The 18192-nt window shown below is 50.5% G+C and overlaps 2 protein-coding genes across 4 annotated transcripts; both read right to left on the reverse strand.

The window, feature by feature from the left end:
- Positions 1-191: 191 nt before the first annotated feature.
- Positions 192-11963, reverse strand: PIGS (phosphatidylinositol glycan anchor biosynthesis class S). 2 transcript variants are annotated; one of them, XM_010815813.4, is made up of 12 exons: positions 11907-11963; positions 11489-11628; positions 11295-11406; positions 8817-8906; positions 8227-8339; positions 6761-6968; positions 6088-6230; positions 4933-5047; positions 3652-3797; positions 2774-2874; positions 1933-2143; positions 192-1289 (listed from the first exon to the last, which is right to left on the reverse strand). In XM_010815813.4, exons 1-12 carry the CDS (start codon positions 11938-11940, stop codon positions 1014-1016), a joined length of 1689 nt encoding a protein of 562 aa, XP_010814115.1. In that variant the 5' UTR covers positions 11941-11963; the 3' UTR covers positions 192-1013.
- A 2349-nt stretch (positions 11964-14312) lies between these two features.
- On the reverse strand, positions 14313-17829 carry ALDOC (aldolase, fructose-bisphosphate C). 2 transcript variants are annotated; one of them, XM_005220074.5, is made up of 10 exons: positions 17745-17829; positions 17164-17217; positions 16610-16731; positions 16309-16520; positions 16138-16192; positions 15886-16046; positions 15682-15765; positions 15273-15447; positions 14941-15140; positions 14313-14811 (listed from the first exon to the last, which is right to left on the reverse strand). In XM_005220074.5, exons 3-10 carry the CDS (start codon positions 16719-16721, stop codon positions 14716-14718), a joined length of 1095 nt encoding a protein of 364 aa, XP_005220131.1. In that variant the 5' UTR covers positions 16722-16731; positions 17164-17217; positions 17745-17829; the 3' UTR covers positions 14313-14715. The 2 variants fall into 2 exon arrangements, with proteins under 2 accessions (XP_005220131.1, NP_001091453.1); NM_001097984.2 differs by lacking the exon at positions 17164-17217 and having other exon boundaries at positions 14316-14811; positions 17745-17816.
- Positions 17830-18192: the final 363 nt, after the last annotated feature.

Below are 18192 nucleotides of genomic sequence, written 5' to 3' on the forward strand. Positions count from 1 at the left end.
CAACCCAGGAAATTAGGAGGGACAATAGCCTACAATGTCTAGCCACCACAGGGCCCTCCAGGACAGGAAGGCGGGAAGGGCACCTGGCCAGGTGGAAGTAAAATGGACCAGTGAGCCCAGGAAGACAGACAGGAGGAAACCATGACTTACACACGAATGAAGAATGAAAGGTATGATCACACTTCGTATCATTCCAGTTCATATTCAACCAGTGTTTATTGAGAGCCTAGAATATGCCAGACACTTTCAAAGCTCATCACATTTAATCCTCACAACCACCCTGTAAGGGAGGTGTCATTAGTGCTATTTTAACAAAAGAAAAACTGAAGCTCAGAGAGGATTAAGTAGCTTATTCAAAGCTCCCCTGATATTAAGTCCAGAAGCAAGGGTTGAATTCAGACATGTTGGATCCCAAGTCCAGAACTCTCCCCACTGTACCACACTGCCTCTATAAAGGGATGAGGAAGGGAACCTCTGCCACACATAGCATCAGGCTGCACCCACCAAGTGTAGCCACCCAGGAGGAAGGGAGAAGGCCCCAGAGATGACAGGGGCCTGGCCCCTTCTAGAAGAGCAGTGCTAGGGCTCTCTCTGAGGGATCAAAGAGAAGCAGGAGGGGGGCCCTAGAACCCAGTCCAGGGCTTTTCCCTAGTGCTCCCCCTCAGCGCAAGAGGACTGTGAGGAACAGGGCAGAAAGACAAGCTGCCCCTGCTGCAGCAGGAGATAGTAAAGGGCCTTCAAGTTCAAGCCAGGTAAGAAGACCCAGATTGGGTCTTTTGAGGTTTGGGGGTTGGAGTGGGGGGAGGAGATGAAGAGTGGGAGGGACCTGAGCCACAAGAACAGGGAGGACAGGAAAGAGGAAACCCTCTTGGAGTGTTATACTTTGACTGCTGGAGTGGCAACAGAGCAGACTGGAGACAAATCATTTGTGGCAGGCCCCGTTATGTGCCTCTCAATCTAACACCTCCCCTCCTGGCTGGAAAGAAAGGCTTTCTACTGTGATGCCACCCCACTCAGTCTGTCTTCTCAGGCTTTTTCCAGGACTTGCGAGTCTCCAGGAAGATTTTGAACAGGGACAAGAGGATGGGCACAGCCATGGGCAGGAAGAGCGGGATGTAGATGGCAAACTTCTGGTCATCAGGGAAATAGAGGAGGTGGAGGAGTGAGGGATCAAAAAAGGCACGCTCCGAGGATGTCACAGCTTCCTGGCTGGCAGCGAAGGCAGAGGCCAGGTGCCCAGAGGACAACTCCTCCGCCGCCTTCTGGACTGCAGCTACAGCCCTGTACACCTAGGAATGGGCAGGGCGTTACGGAAAAGTCCGAGGCATCAGTTGGTAGGGAGGGATGGGAGAGGGCCCCACTGTGTCGTCTATCTACCAGGCAGGTTGCTTGAAGTTCACCCAGGATATATGGCAGCCAGTATAAAAGGGCCGGAGAAGGCAATGGCACCCCACTCCAGTACTCTTGCCTGGAAAATCCCATAGATGGAGGAGCCTGGTAGGCTGCAGTCCATGGGGTCGCTAAAAGTCAGACACGACTGAGCGACTTCACTTTCACTTTTCACTTTCATGCATTGGAGAAGGAAATGGCAACCCACTCCAGTGTTCTTGCCTGGAGAATCCCAGGGACAGGGGAGCCTGGTGGCTGCTGTCTATGGGGTCACACAGAGTCAGACACGACTGAAGTGACTTAGCATAGCATAGTATAGCATAAAAGGGCCAGGGGTTATCTTCTTAGTGCCCATTTAACACTTCACACCCACACTGCACTCCTCCTGGGGAGCTGGCACTGCCCTCTAGAGGAAGCCTGGGCACTGAGGATGGCATGCCCACACACTCTCTGAATCTCAAATGGCTCTCTGCCTTCACCACTCCCTGGCTGTAGCTGGCCACTCCAGTCCTAAGCCACAGAATGCATCCCCTGCCTGCTTACCTCAGATGCCACATCGTCCTTGATGACAATATTGCTGATCTTGCCCAGAAGCTGGGCCAGGGAGGTGAGAGTGGTGGTGGCTGTGGCCAGGTTCTCCACGGACCGGGCCCAGAGCAAACGGTCTAACTCCCAGGTCATTATCCCTTCACTCTTAGGCCCAAAAAACAGGCATTTTGGAGGCAGCTGGGGCTGAGCAATCCCAAAGAGCAGCCTGTAGGAACAGCGCAGAAGATCAAAGGAGCAGAGACCACAAGGTGGGAGAAGATGGTCGAGATTCCTAGAGTAACTATCAAGATTTTCCATCTCACCCAGAACCACAGGGGTTGTAGGAAGCACCTCAGGGTCTTAGGGGGTGAGACGCAACCCTAAGCAGTTCCGAGCCCCAAGCTCCGCTTTAACCAATGATTTCACTTTTTGTTCTTGTTGTTGAAGTTTAGTTGCTAAGTCGTGTCCGACTCTTGTGACCCCATGGACTGTAGCCCGTCAGGCTCCTCTGTCCATGGGATTTCCCAAGCAAGAATACTGGAGTGGGTTGCCATTTCCTCCTCTAGGGGATCTTCCCGATCCAGGGATTGAACTCACGTCTCCTGTATTGGCAGGCGGATTCTTTACCACTGAGCCACCACGGATTCATAAGGCTATTTTTCCTAAAACAGTTTTTGTCAGCAACTAGTCTTTCTTAGGAGAAGGATGAAGGGATTCTTGGAAACCTTTCTTGGTTTCCTTGGGGCTCCAGGTACAGCCAAGGTATCCCTGCCAGATAAGAGTTCACTCCAGGCAGCCCAAGAGGCAAGAGTCAGACTCAGCAGCCACGCCCCCAAGCGGATCCCCAGGGCCTCACCGCAACTGAGCCAGGAACACCTCCATAACCCGCATCATGTCCACCTCGACTCTCACCGGCAGCTGCGAGCCGTTGTAGGCTTTCGGGTCCACGTTGTATACCTGCAGGGGGCAACGAGGTGGCCTCAACATCACGCCAGGACCGTGCACAGCTCTGCCCCAGACCCTCTGGGGGCCATGAGAGAAAAGGAAGACATACTCTGTGCTCTTTAAAAGTGACAAACCAAATATGTCTGGGATACCTGCTACTACGAGTTTTATATACACGATCTCTACTATTATCAGTCGTTTCTGACTCTGTGCAACCCTATGGACTACAGCCAGGCTCCTCTGTCCATGGGATTTTCCAGGCAGGAATAGTGGAGTGAGTTGCCATTTCCTTCTCCAGAGGATCTTCCCGACCCAGGGATCAAACCCACGTCTCTCATATCTCCTGCACTGGCAGGCGGCTTCTTTACCACGAGCACCACCTGGGAAGCCCTATATCTCCATTACCCCCTCACAAATCTTATTAAAGAAACATTTGTTAAAAAAAGAAAATGAAATATTTGTATTCCATTTTAGAGTTCCTACCCATGAGAAACTCCCAATCTTACAGAGGAGACAGAGTTCCCAATCTTGTAAGACTCCCACAGATAGGGCCTAGATCTCAGTTACACACAGAATAGTCCTAAGTCAGTGCAAACTGCCAAGTGCAAAAGGGGCTGATTATAGCAACAGTGACGGAAACAAGAAGCAGTGGGACCGGCCGAGGAGGTGCCTCACCTCCCCGACCCACTCAGGCCGGGCCACGGAGGAACAGCAGACGAAACAGTCTCAGGGAACATCAGTCTGTCCCTGAACCTTGGGCTCTGGGCTCTGCACGGTGTGACCATTTACCATAATGCCACCCCAGCGGGGACTGTGGAAGGCGTTGGTGGCCACTGGAGCCCCATCCTTGTCCTGAATGTACAGGGGGGAGTGGGCGAGCTCCGGAACGTAGAGGAGAAAGTTGAGCACGGGGTAAAGGGAGGCGGCGCTGGATCCTGGGGCACAAGAAGAAGGGGAGTCAGCACAGCAGGTTGCATCCAGATCTTAGTTCTAGGTCAGCCGCTGACTGCTGAGCACTCTGTACCTCAGTTTCCCCAGCTGATAAACACTAAGATATCCTCCGGGCCTGGGTGTCTGTGGTAAAGAACCTCAACATTTTCCCAACATGTGCCACTCCCCTGAAAGTACATTCCTGCCCCTGAATCGCCCCTCCTCCAACAGACCCCCACACCATACCCTGCCAGTGCCGAATGTCTAAGACAGCTTTCTGGCCCACTACCATATTGCACCCATATTATTATAACCTGTTCTTAGGCACAAGGATAAATCTGACCTCAGGTCAGTCCCTGCTTCATATCCTTCTGCAGCCAGCCACTCTTACCAGGTTAAAGTTCAGACATCTTAAAGTGCTAATCTAGTGCCTGCCTGCCTGCCTGGCCAGCCTCAACTCGGTCACTCTCTCAAAATTCATCCACAGTAAACTTTCCTGAGCTTCCAGAATGTCTATGCACTCTTAACTCTTTTGCCTCTAAGCTCATAGTGGCCTAGCCTAAAATCTCTCTCTCTGTAGACAGTCATGCCGTTAAGCAGTCCCTCAGACTTTGAAGGGAAGGAGGAAGGGAGGAAGGATTCACCAAGGCCTCTCGTGTTGCCCCTCCCACAGCCCTTGAAACATGCTGGCCTAACCCTGAAATTCCACAGCTAGTGATTTACTCCCCTTGGTTTGCCTCTATTACAGTTCTCGGTCAAACCTCCTCTTCCTAGGATCCAGCCCCAAAATGAAAAACTGGAATCCCAGCTTCAACGTTCCTCAATCAGCAGAACTATTGACTCAAATTCCGCCTTCATGTACTGCTACTATTGTCTTTTCTTACAAGAAAGTGTGGCTGTATCTTCCGATCCATGTTTTATAAAAAGTGCTGGGAATGCTTAATAAGTGCTTTTGGCTATGACCGTGTGGAAGTGGAGACTATCATGGGAAAGGAGCCTAAAAGCCCAGCACCTCCTCAACACTCTCGGACCAACCCAAACTGGGAACCGTCACTATACACAACCCACTTCCCACCCCAGGCTGAGCCTACCAGGTCCTTCCCTGGCCTGCCAGAGAGACCCTCAACCTCAGGAGCTCACCCAGCCGGGACTCCACAGGGTTGATGACATGGGGGAGGCTGTGGGCGGCCAAGTAGTAGCTGGAGGAAGCTGAGTCAAAGCGGGGGTTTACCCCCAACACTGCATAGTAAAGAATCTGCAGAACAAAGAGGAAAAGCATGTTACTTTGTCTGTTGATCGATAGTCCAGTGTGTCCTCAAAAAGATAACAATTAGGCAGGGAAAATATGAGAGACAAAAATCAAGGCTTATGTATACCTATGTTTGATTCATGTTGCTGTTTGGCAGAAACCAACACAATTCTGTAAACCAACTGTCCTTCAATTTAAAAAAAAAAATTAAGGCTGAGAGAAAACAGGACTAGGGAAAAAAAATAACAAAGCTAAGGATAAAGTTAACACACTAAATCCATGCTTTGAACACATTATTTTACCAGGCTCTCCAAAAGCCTAAACAAAAAAAGAGCATAATTCAGTGTCCACAGATCAAATCAAGTCAGCTCTTCAGAAGTAATTACTCCCACTACCAAGACCCGATAAATGTGTCTCCCACGTTTTCCCTAAAAAGGACACTGTGTGATTCAGAAAACTACATTTTTCACGTCTTTATTGTTACTATGTTAACGTCTTTCAGGAAGTTTTTTTTTGAACTGTTTTATACTGAAGTATAGTCAATTAACAATGTTGAGATAGTTTCACGTGGACAGCAAGCAAAGGGACTCAAGCCATACATATACATGTATCCATCCTCTCCCAAACTCCCCTCCCATCTAGGCTGCCACATAACACTGAGCAGAGTGTGCTATACACTAGGTCCCTGTTGGGTTATCCATTTTAAAAACAGCCGTGTGTACACGTCAATCCCAAACTGGCTGTGTGTTTTTAAATAAATTTGTAGGATAGTAAAACTGTTGAATACAGTCCAGAAGGAGCCATTAAGGAAGTTAGTTTTTTAACAAGCACTGACAAAATTCCCCAAGCTGGACACCAAGGAGGGAAAGCAGACCCCAGAACCATATACATACACAGGAATTTCCTAACCAACCAGCAAGCTCAAAGAGCCGGAAGAACAGACTACACTTGTAAAGGCTACATATCTATGGTAGGAAAGGATGGTGCAGGATGGCAAAGGGTGGTGTACCCAGGAAAAGGGCTCTTCAGCTTGTTCCTAGTCTCACCTGCGAGTCCACAGAGAAGTTGCCTGCTGCACTGAGGGCACTCAGGAAGGGCTGCACATAGCGCTGGACAGCCCCCTCGATGTCCCAGTGGACGTCATGGGACTTGGGGTCAGGGTTGAGTAAACTGAAGGTGATTTCATAGCCTATAGAAACAGGAGTCAGGGAAGCCAGAGCTTCCTATGGATCAAAGGCAAGCCTGTATCCCTGGCGAAGCTGCACTTGTTTCTCTCTGGAAGGGGCCTGATTGCCATCATGAAACCAAAGGGAGGATAAAACTGGGGTGAGGAACACTGAGTACTTTAAGAAAAAGATGAGAGACTTCTCTGGTGGTCCAGTGGCTAAGACTCTGTGCTCCCAATGCAGGGGGCCTGGGTTCAATCCTTGGTCAAGGAACTAGATCCCCCAAGCTGCAACTAAGATTTCGCACAGCCAAATAAATAAACAAAAAAAATTTTTAAAGAAAAATGAAACTAAAACCTATGGTTGATTCATGTTGATGTATGACAGAAACCAACACAATATTGTAAATCAATTATCTTTCAATTAAAAATAAATACTTTTATGAAATCAGAGAAGGAGTGAAGCATCTGCATGTAGATTCCCCTCCCACTCCAGTATCTCTGCATAATTCATTTCCTTCTTCCTTCCCCTGGCAAAAGCCAGGTCATCCTACCCAAGCTGGACTTGAGAGGCCGCCTTTTATCAGAGCTCCACTTGTCCTCAGGAAGGTGGTCAGCCAGGGCTGCAGCAAGAACGTCCTCAGTCAAAGACATGGCCTGGACTACCTGGATGATGCGGCGGCCGATGATGTTAAAGGCCTCCCGGTGCGTTATCCCCCGCACAACTGCCATCCGCTTGGGCCCAATGTAGCTCATCATGTCCTATGAGGGGCAAGCAAGGGACAGGAGGCCCACACAGGTCAGGGAAGAAAGCAGAGGAGCACTCTGGCTCCTGTCTTTGAGAATCTGGTCTTTTGCCACCGACCAGCAGGTCTGCACCTCTCTCTGAATTCACAGTGAACTAATTATCTCAGCATTTCTGAGCTATGGGGATATGTGAGTGTTTTCATTCATTTCAGTTCTCTTCTCCTTCCCAGTCGACACAGGTCCAGGCAACAGTTCTATCTCTGTGGGCTAGAAACTAAGAGATGGCACACTGAGCAAGAAGAAAAAAACCACTGGCAAGTTTGATACCAGCAGACAGCACATGGCAAAGAGGCAAGTACAAGAATTTTCATGGCAGCATTATTCGTAATAGGATAAAACTGGAGACAATCCAAATGCCTGTTAGCGACAGAATGGATAAACTGTGATATGTTTATACAATGAAACATAAGGCAGAATTTTAAATGAACGCATTCGATTCAACTAGACATCATGAAGGACTCAAACATAAAGGTCGAGCAAAGTGAAAACTGGAGAAGAACATGCACTCTATTATGCCATTTACATAAAGTTCAAAAACAGGTAAAATTAAACATAGTGCTTATAGAGATATAACATGTGGTAAAACTTGAAAAAAAGTAAGAGAATGATACACACTAACTGTGGTCACTTTGGGCTGAAAGGGAAGGGGGTATAACCATGGAGATACACAGGGCTGTACTGCAGTTTGCAAACTGGGGGTGGGAAATGCATGTTCAGTAAAATTTTCTTTCATCTTTTTGTAATAATTAACATTTCATTATAAATTTAAAAATAAAGGACTTCCCTGATGGTCCAGTGGCTAAAACTCTACGCTCCCAATGCAGAGGGCCTGGGTTCGATCCTAGTCAGGGGACTAGATCCCACAGGCCTCAACTAAGTTCACATGCCACACACAACTAAAGACCCCATATGCTACCACAAAGGTCAAAGATCTCACGTGCCTCGACTAAGACCCGGCACAGTCAAATACATAATATTTTAATAAATACATTAAATAAAATGTACCTGGTACAGCTCCCACTGAGCCTTTTGCTCAGTAAGTGAAAAGATCAATGTGTGGCTCATATTACCATCATAGCCCATTCCAAGTGGCTTCTTTAATCCTACTGACTTTTTTCCCCCCACTTTAAATTGGAACTTGTAACCATCTCCAAGCCTTGGATTTAGAAAGACCCAGAGTCAATAAAAACAATCCCTATTTTTAAAAAAATACTTGCGGACTTTTCTGCAGCAAATGGAAGGAATGGGCAATCCCACAACCAGGAGACTTAGGTGAGGACGAGCTGTAGGGAGACGGCCGGGCCGCAGCCTGTCTGCTCACCCTACCTGAGGGAGGAGCGAGCAGCGTTCAGAGATCACATACACTGTCAGGGAGCCCTCTGCTTGCTCCGATGGCTCAGCTAACATGGCTTCTGCCTCTGGGGACGAGAGCAGGGGGTTTACCAGGAGCAGAAAACACCATTCCCTCTCCCTCTGGCTCCCCCAGGACGCCTAGTCCATCACTCCACCTCCCACTCACACCCAGCTGACACGTGGCCAGGTTTGGACCTCAGTGGCCCACGCTAGGATACAAGGTCTCTCACACCCAGCTTTCCCAGAGAGGTTCCCTGGTGGCCTAGTGGTCAGGATTCTGGGCTTTCCCATTGCCATGGCCCGGGTTCAATCCCTGGTCAGGGAAGTGAGATAGCCACAAGCTGCATAATGCAGCCAAAAAAAAAAAAAGACAAAGTATGGAAACTACACACTTAGAGATCAGAAGGTAAAAGAGGGCTTCCTGTTAAAAATGATCACCCCTTCTAGTACCTTGTATATTGCCCAGTGACAAGGCCGCCTCCTCATGATCCAAAGCCCTCCGATAGGCCTTCTGGAAACGGCATTTGATTTTCAGTTTATCTGAGAGAAAACAAAGAGGCATAACGAGAAGAGCCCACCTTTCCAGCCCTAACACTGTCCAGCATCCTGGAGAGCAAGATGATGATATGCAGAGAAAGACCAAGAAGCTTCAGCCAGTTCTAATGATTTATGCAGACTGTGTGTGCATGCTCGGTGGTGTCTGACTCTTTCTGACCCCATGGACTGTAGCCCACCAGGCCCCTCTGTCCATGGGATTTTCTAGGCAAGAATACTGGAGTGGGTTGCCATGCCCTCCTCCAGAGGATCTTCCTGATGTAGGGATCAAAATCACGTCTCTTGCATTTCCTGCACTGGCAGGCAGGTTCTTTACCACTAGCGCCACCTGAAAAACCACGGATGATATAAATACACGGCACTCCACCTCGTCCACCTGCCAGCTCTTGCCTCTCCCTGTGAACCTTCAACCTGAAGTATCCTCCCCACAGGGAAATCTACTACAATATTCATTACAATAAAAAGGTATAAGGAGGAAAACCATATGATTATTTCAATAAATGCCTCAAAAGAATTAAACTCAGTACACATTCTTGATAAAAAGAAGATGCTGGAATGGAGAGTCAGACATAGAGACCGGACACGTCAGGACTTCCCTGGTGGTCCAGTGGCTGAGATTCCACACTCCCAATACAGGGGGCCTGGGTTGATCCCTGGTCAGGGAGCTAAGATCCTGCATGTCAGTCACACAGGGCAACCAAAAGAAAAAAATATTTTGAGTTAAAAAAAAAAAACCTGAACCTAATTTTAAACAAACCACTAGATCTATCAGTTTATAGGAAATAACGATAATGAATACGTTAAAAAAAATCTGCCAAATCCAGAATGTGAGATGTCCTAACAAACAAAGGACCTGGTTTCTCCAACAAATCAATGAAAAGAAATATACTGGAATGGGGTAGGAAGAGCTGATATATAATAAAAGAAAAAAGAGAAACTTAACAAAATGGAGGTCATAATGTTAGGATTAAATGAGGCAACACATGTAAATAAAGTGTTTCACCTAGTTTCTGGCACATAATGAACAACTAATATTAGTTATGCTAGTGTTATCCCTTCCTCACCTCCTCATTTAACCTGAATTTCTATACTTCCTTTAAAAATCTGTCTTAAAAATTACAACGCTCGGGACTTCCTTAGTGACGCAGTGGATAAGAGTCCACCTGCCAAAGCAAGGGACACAGGTTCGATCCCTGGTCCAGGAAGATTCCACATGTCACTGAACAACTGAGCCTGTGTGCCACAACTAATGAGTCTGTGCTCCGCAACAAGAGAAACCACCTCAGTGAGAAGCCTGCGCACTGCAATGAAGACCCAGCACAGCCAAAAATAATAAATAATGCGGAGGTTGTTTAAAAAACAATAAATGCTGTCTCTTAAAAAAAAAAAAATTACAGCCCTCAAAACCTTCTCTACCTTTTTTTCCTCCCAATTATAGTCTCTTTCTTAAGTTCAGTCCCTGTTTCTTATATACTTATATACTTCTACATTGATTTCTATCTCTGTCTCTCTCCCCTACCAATGGATTTCTTGAAACCATTATCAATTTCTTATTCATCTCTAAATTCCTGATACCTAGGGAAAGTGCTCCCCTGGTGGTTCAGACGGTATAGAATTAGCCTGCAATGCGGGAGACCTTGGTTTGATCTCTTGGTTGGAAGATTCCCTGGAGGAGGGCATGGCAATCCACTCCAGTATTCTTGCCTGGAGAATCCCCATGGAGAGGGGAGCCTGGCAGGCTACAGTCCATGGGGTGGCAAAGAGCCCAGACACGACTGAGTGACTAAGCACACAAGAAAAGTCCCTCACACTCAGTAAAGTGTTAATGTTAAAATGAATAAGGCCTGTATACAAGTTCAAACTGATTCCAAATCCTGTGCTCATTCCACTACATCCCACATCCTCCTCTGTCCCCTGAGCATCACCTGCTGCTGATCAGGTAGCACAATTGTTTTATGAAAAAAACTGCCATGTTAATGGTGAATACTGAATTTAAAGCTTTTTTTTTTTTTCTTCTCAGCAAACACAGTGTTCATTTAGAGAGGGCTTTTAAAATAAGTTTTAAACCACTTTTTCAGGGTACCCATGCTCCTCCTGGGCTTCCCAGGTGGCACAGTGGTAAAGAATCTGCCTGCCAATGCAGAAGATGCAAGGGACGCGGGTTCAATCCCTGGGTCGGGAAGATCCCCTGGAGGAGGAAATGGCAATCCACTCCAGTCTTCTTGCCTGGGAAATCCCATAGACAGAAGAGCTTGGCGGGCTTCAGTCCATAGGGTCGCAAAGGGTCAGACACACATACATGCTCCTCCTAGCCAACTTATCTGTGGACTGAGCTCAGACCAGAAAGACAGCCCTGATCCCCCAGGAACTCACACTTCAGAGGGATCTCTCTCTCATGCACAACGGTGAAAGGCAGCTTTTCCTGGTCATCCAATGGCACTGACTCCTGGGTAAACACTACAGTGACTGGCACCATTAGCCGCAGCTGCGGGAAGAAGCATCGGAGCCATCAGCTGAGTCTCCATCTTTCCGGGCTGTCCCCTGGTCCTCCTCCCCTGAGGTCTTACCTTCAGGGAATTCAGCCCACTGATCTGGGAGTAAGGCAACGGGGCCCGGTAGGTCTCCGTGGTCTTCCACCAGAGCGGCAACCCTAGCACGATGACCACCGTGGCGAAGAAGAGGGCGGCGCGCTTGCCTCGGACCACCTCTGCGGGGCACGGAGGGATCCACTGAGGCGCCAGCAGTGGGCTCGGGTGCCTGCCGCACCCGGGAGGCGGAGGAGCCCCGGCAACCGGTCCTCAGAGCCTCCCGGCCCGCCGTCCGAGGGATTCCCGGGCTAAGGGCCGGGGCCCGAGTCTGAAAGAATCCTGTCTGAGACGAACCCCGACCCCCAGTCCGCGAGACCTCTTGCACACCACAGTCCCCACCCCTGCATTCCACCCTCGCACTCCGCGAGCCGCAGCCCCGACCCGAACCCCACCGAACCTAGGTCCGTAGCTGCAGCCCCGGTGGCCGCCATGCTTGCGTCCGGTCGCTCCTGCCGCCGAGGGGCGGGGCCGCGCAGGCCTCCCCCAATCGGAAACCCGCACGGAGGGGGCGCGCCCACCGCCGCGGTCACGACCAATCGGTAGCGGCACTCCGGCGGGAGGAAGCCTGCGAGGGGTAGGTGGTGATGAGATTCAGTTGTGTCCGATTCTTGCGACCCCATGGACTGTAGCCCGCCAGGCTTCTCTGTCCATAGGCTTCTCCAGGCAAGAATACTGGAGTGGGTTGCCATTTCCTTCTCCAGCGAGGGGTAGGAGGGGTCTGCAAAGAGCCTCTTCTGGAATTTGAAAGGTGGCTGCCCCGGCGTCAACGGGTGGTTGAGAAACGGTGGGGGTTTCGGTTTTGCTGGAAGACACCCTCCGATTCCATGTGGAACCTACTCCTAGCCCCAGGGATTAAGAGCGCAAACTGCAGTCGTTAAATGCTAGCTGGGCGACCACGGGAAGCTCTAAGTCTCAATTTTCTCATCTGAAAAATGGAGATACTGACTAAAATGAGGTCATTCATAAAGAGCAGACAGAAAGTCACCTATCACGGTCATTGTTTATCATCCTTATTATAGAGCTCCTCTTCCTGAGGAACAAGCTAGTAGTACCTGTTTTAGCATATTTAGCTCATTTAATACTTTTACTATTCATTTGGATTCGTTCCTAACTTGTTAAAGTCTGAATACTTGACTAAAATTCTTACAAATTCAAGAGCACAGACTCTGGATCTTTCTTGTTCAAATTCGGTTCAAATCCCAGCTTCCCCACTTCATCTGAGCGATCTTGAGAAGCGATCTTGTTTCCTCATATTAAAATAGGGATAGCAGGGAATTCCCTGGTGGTCCAGTGGTTAAGACTTTGCAGGGGCATGGATTTGATCCCTGGTTAGGAAACTAAGATCCTGTATGCATGTAGCTCAGCCAAAAGGAATAGAATTGTTTTTTTAAAATAAATAGGAATTGCAATAGTATCTACTTTATATAGAATTGTTGTAGTACGTGAGTTAATAACTGTAAAGGCCTGGCAGGAAACTGCTATATAAGTGTTGCTGCTGCTGCTACTGCTGCTAAATCGCTTCATTCGTGTCTGACTCTGTGCAACCCCATAGACGGCAGCCCACCAGGCTCCCCAGTCCCTGGGATTCTCTAGGCAAGAACACTGGAGTGGGTTGCCATTTCCTTCTCTGATGCATGAAAGTGAAAAGTGAAAGTGAAGTCGCTCAGTCGGGTCTGACTCTAGCGACCCCTTGGACTGCAGCCTACCAGGCTCCTCCGTTCACGGGATTTTCTAGGCAAAAGTACTGGAGTAGGGTGCCACTGCCTTCTCCGGATATAAGTGTTAGCTATTTTTTATTTATATAAGATCAGGCCACACTGAACCTACATTCCCATATTGCAATAATTAGTTGGGAGAAGCATTGGCTGTGCACGTTACATAGAGCATGGCCTCCGCAGTTTACACAGAACACACCCAGCAGGTTCTCTGGTCTTTTCATCTGCTCAGATAGACCCAGAGTCTCAACCTATTCCCAACGCCCAGGCCAAGAGGTCAAAGTTCAGCATGAGACCTCACCAGGTCACTCTTGCCCAGACCCTTAAACTGGCTCCCTCTGTGCCCCTATCTATCTCAGATAGGAATGAGCAACAGCCCTTGGCAACCTCTTAGATAACCGTGCTGGGTCTGGCAGTGCTTAGGTTGGGGATTTTCCTGTTGGGCAAGAACACAGGTGCTGCTCCTGTTGTGGCTCCCCCTGGTGGAATGTGTCAACACAGCTGAGAGGTGAGAAACTCCCATTGCCTCTTTGTCCAGTTTGGGGCCATGCACAAAAGCTGCCGTCAGAAGTTGCTTGGGTCTAGCCTCACTCTGGGCTTCCCTATCGGCTCAGATGGTGAAGAATCCACCCACAGTGTGGGAGACCTGGGTTCGATCCCTGGATTAGGAAGATCCCCTGGAGGAGGCATGGCAAACCTACTCCAGTATTCTTGCCTGGAGAATCCCCATGGACAACAGAGGAGCCTGGCAGGGTACATTCCATGGGGGTTGCCAAGAGTTGAACACGACTGAGTGACTAAGCACAGCACAGCCTCACTCCATCCTTCTGCAGCTGCAGTCAAGTGCCTCTGAAGTGGCAGTTCCTGATAGACTCACAGCGCTCCATACCTCCTCGCTCCAGCCTCAGACATCAACAAGAGCCTGAGCTGAGAATGGTGACTGGATGTGCCCCTCCCCCTAAACTTAATGCCCAGTAAAACAAAATCCACCCTTTCCACCTCCACAGTCCAAGATGGCTCAGAGACACTACAGAGATCAGAAACTGGGAGCTGAAATTAGATATGTAAAAAATGCAGACAAAGTAGCATGTTTTGCTACCATTTATTTGCTATGTGGTATGCACACAAAGCATGAGTCAGCTCTGCTGCCCTACCCTCTGACCCCAGGAGAGAGGGCAGGCAAGGAGAGCCCAAGGAGAAGCAACCCCATCATGGGAAAATTGTGGGGGGTGGCAGAGGCTGGGGGGAGACCCAGGCATCCTGCTCTGACTTCTAGCAAGTTCTCCTGCCCTCAGTCATGAGGGCTCCCTATCCTCCCATCCAATGGTCCCAGGCGCAGCAATCTGAGAGGGTAGGGGAGGAGAACAAAGGAAGACGACGCAGTGCTGGATGGAGGCATCTCTGCTCTGCATGGCTACTTGGCCCTGGCCATAACTACAGGCAAAACTGGGTGCAGGTGGTTGGGCCAAGGGCTGTGGTGTAGAGGGGTACTCAGTAGGCGTGGTTGGCAATGTAGAGGGACTGCACTGCCGCTCCACCGTCTTCTCCGCTGCCTTCATATTTGCCCTGGGCTGCAAGCCCATTCACCTGCAAAAGGAGGGGAGTAAGTAAGCCGACCCAGTCCACAGGTTCCTGACCCTGTCCAGGCTAGAGCCTCTGGGCTGCCGCCTGCCTAGCTACACCCCACCTCCCCACCCACCACCTTTAGCTCCCAACCTCGGCCCGCTTGATGAACTCCTCAGTGGCGGCCCCAGCATTGTCCTGTTGCCCTCGCCAGGCATTGAGTGCAGAGGCCTGCAGGGCACGCCCATAGGAGAAGGTGAGGGCCCACGGCCGGGGAAGGGGGCATCGGTTGATAGCATTGAGGTTGAGAGATGCCTCTTCTTCACTCTGACCCCCAGAGAGGAAGGTCACTCCTAGGACAGAGAAGAGGAGACAAACCGATTGATCGCTCCTTATTTTTCCAGGGCAAGGAACTTCTGGAGGCCACAAGAAGAACCTGAGAATGGGTCTTAGGGATAGGAACAGCTTTGGAATCAGGGTGGTACCTGGGACAGCCGGGGGCACAGTGCGACGCAGGGCAGTGACAGTTGCCATGGCGATCTCCTCTGGGCTATACTTAATGGCGCAGGCATGGCCAGGGGTCACCATGTTGGGCTTGAGCAGGGTGCCCTCCAGGTACACGTGATGGTCACTCAGGGCCTTGTACACAGCAGCCAGGACCTGGGGATCAGAGGAGGTTGACTACGGTTCTGGGCCCCTGCCATTATGTTCCCTGCCTAGGGGTAAGTGGGTATAACTGTGAGAGTGGATACAGGTCAGACTCACAGGTACACTCTGGGGTCAGGTAAAAATGTGCTTAAGGAAAGTGCCTGCATCTGAGCCAGGGATTGTGGAGCACAGGCTCCCTGTCAGGTTCTCCCTGTGGTGTATGTCTGTGCCCAGGTGCGGACTCACCTTCTCTGTAACGTACTGGCAACGTTTGAGGTCATGGTCTCCATCAGGCAGAATCTCAGGTTCCACAATAGGCACAATCCCATTCTGAGGTAAGAGCAGAGTAGCTTAGGAGGGGCAGGAGGTAGGATGGAAGAAAGCCATGTAACCCTCTCGCCACCAGGCACAGAACACCCATCTGACCACCTCATACACACATAGGCCCACCTGCTGGCAGATGCTGGCATAGCGGGCCAGCACATTGGCATTCTCCAGAATGGCAAGTGCTGAGGGTGTGCGCTCACTGATTTTCAGCACGCAGCGCCACTTGGCAAAGTCAGCGCCATCCTTCTTGTACTGGGCACAGCGCTCCGAGAGCCCATCCAGCCCTGTAGGCAGAGTACCAACCTCATTATTCTGTTCTTTGCCGGCAGCAGCCACCCAACAACTCTGTGGTCCTGAAGACCACCCCTCCTGTACCTTGAGTGGTGGTTTCTCCATCAGTTCCGGCTAGAGGCACCACACCCTTGTCAACCTGAAAGGGAAACACAGGCACAGAACTGAACCCAGGCAGGACCCTGTTTGCCACCTGCACATGCACACACACACCTATTTCCATGTTCAGCCCCCATCTAGGGCCAGTGGCTGCACCTTGATGCCCACGACAATCCCCTTATCCTGGATGGTGCGGACGAAGGGGACACCATTATCGTCTTTCTGGTAGAGTGTCTCATGGAAGAAGATGACACCGCCGATGCACTTCTTCACACGGTCATCGGCACTAAACAGAACCTGGCGATACAACCGGCGGTTCTCCTCGGTGTTCTCCACCCCGATTTGGCTCAGTCGCTTGGCCATGCTGCCTGGGGAGGGGCAAACAAAGTAGGGTGGCAAGGTCATCCCCAAGCTCCTTGGCCACCTCTTCCCCACCTGACCGCAGGGCCCCACCTACCTACAGACTCATCTGCGGCCAGAATGCCTTTGCCTGGGGCCACAATCCGCAGGGCAATGTCGGACAACTCCTTTTTCTGCTCAGCAGAAAGGGCTGGGTACGAGTGGGGCATGGTGACAGTTCTGTGGAATGGAGACAGGTATAAATGCTGGACCCCACCACCCTACCTCCTCTGTTTCCTCTCCTGTCCATGTGGGCCAGTGGCCTCTTCCTTCCACCCCAACAAGCAACGGTTGGGAACAGAGCAGCAGTCCTTGGCGCAAGTCCTGGACATCAACATGGCACCAGTCTCTTGGGCAGTTAACAGGCTCGGGGCACCAGTTCCCACATCCCCTTTTGTCCCTAACGGGCACCCTTCCCAGCCCCAGGGTGGGGGTGGGGAGGTGAACAGCCCCAAAGTTACAAGTCTTCTTATGAAACTACTGCCTCAATAAAGACGCCAGTCTTTCTTTCACTGAATTTGGCCCCTTTTTCAGGTAGGCAAAAGCCCTGGCCATTCCAATTTCCTTTTTCTCATCCTCACTCAGCAGGGCCCTGAGGGAAGGTGCACTTACTTCCGAGGCTTCAGAATGAGGCAAAAGTACCCATCATCCCTCTTCCCTCAGCTTCTGGAGGAAAAGGGTGGGGGTAGGGAGTAGCAGTGGTGAAAAAAACAAAATAAAAAACAACGGCCACAGGCTTCATAACCTCTTCTCCATTCCTTAACGGGAATGGGAGCAGAGGCTCAGGATTGAAAGGGAGGAAGAGACACAGGATAAGGAGGGAGGAGACCTATGGGGAGATGATGGTGAAACAGGCTAACTAGCCAGGGAGGACCTAGCTCAGGGGGACCGTGAAGGCAGGAGAACTGGAGAGGGAACTCAGCCTAGGAGAGGAAGCAGGCTGAGGTTAAAATGGTTTGGGTGGAAGAGGCTAACACCAAGGATAAGTCCAGCCGGCAGAGGAAGATTTGGAATCGGAAAAGCTGCATCAGAGCTAAAAGGAAGGGGTGCTGTGGGAGAAGCTGAGCCGTGGAGTGGGCAGAAAGGAGAGAGTCGAGAAGGCACATCCAGGGCCCCGCAGGAGTAGGGCAAGGATAGCAGAGGGAAGAGTCAGGGAGAGGAATTGGAGATGCTGAGCAACTCCCGGGGCTCACCTGTCCGCAGCAAGGTAGCTGCGCAGCCACAGGAACAGCTCGCGTTCAGATCCGCGACAGCTGCGGTTCCAGCCCCGGCTTCTGTAAATGAGGCTGCGGCTGCCGCAGAGATACGTGACTCCCCCCGGAGGGCGGGGCCTCCCCCTCCCCGCCCTGGCCACGCCCCCTCCCAGGACTGGAGTGCGCGGTGAGGCCACGCCCACGGAGGCGCGGCGATGAGGTGGAGTGACTGACTGCCGGGATCTCGGAGGTGGTTGTAGACTGTCCTCCTCCCACCTCGCGGAGCCCAGACACCAGCGGAAAGGCCACCTTGGCAGGAAATGGCCTTGTTCTGATTCCTGCCACGGTGGCCTTATGCAGAGGACTGTGCTGGCTGTTGGGGATGAATCCTGGTCTGATGAAGGCGAGTCACCGTAAACAATTACCATAGATAGGGTAGGTGGAACAC

This window comes from Bos taurus, chromosome 19 (assembly GCF_002263795.3).
Source record: "Bos taurus isolate L1 Dominette 01449 registration number 42190680 breed Hereford chromosome 19, ARS-UCD2.0, whole genome shotgun sequence".
Classification (NCBI taxonomy): domain Eukaryota; kingdom Metazoa; phylum Chordata; class Mammalia; order Artiodactyla; family Bovidae; genus Bos; species Bos taurus.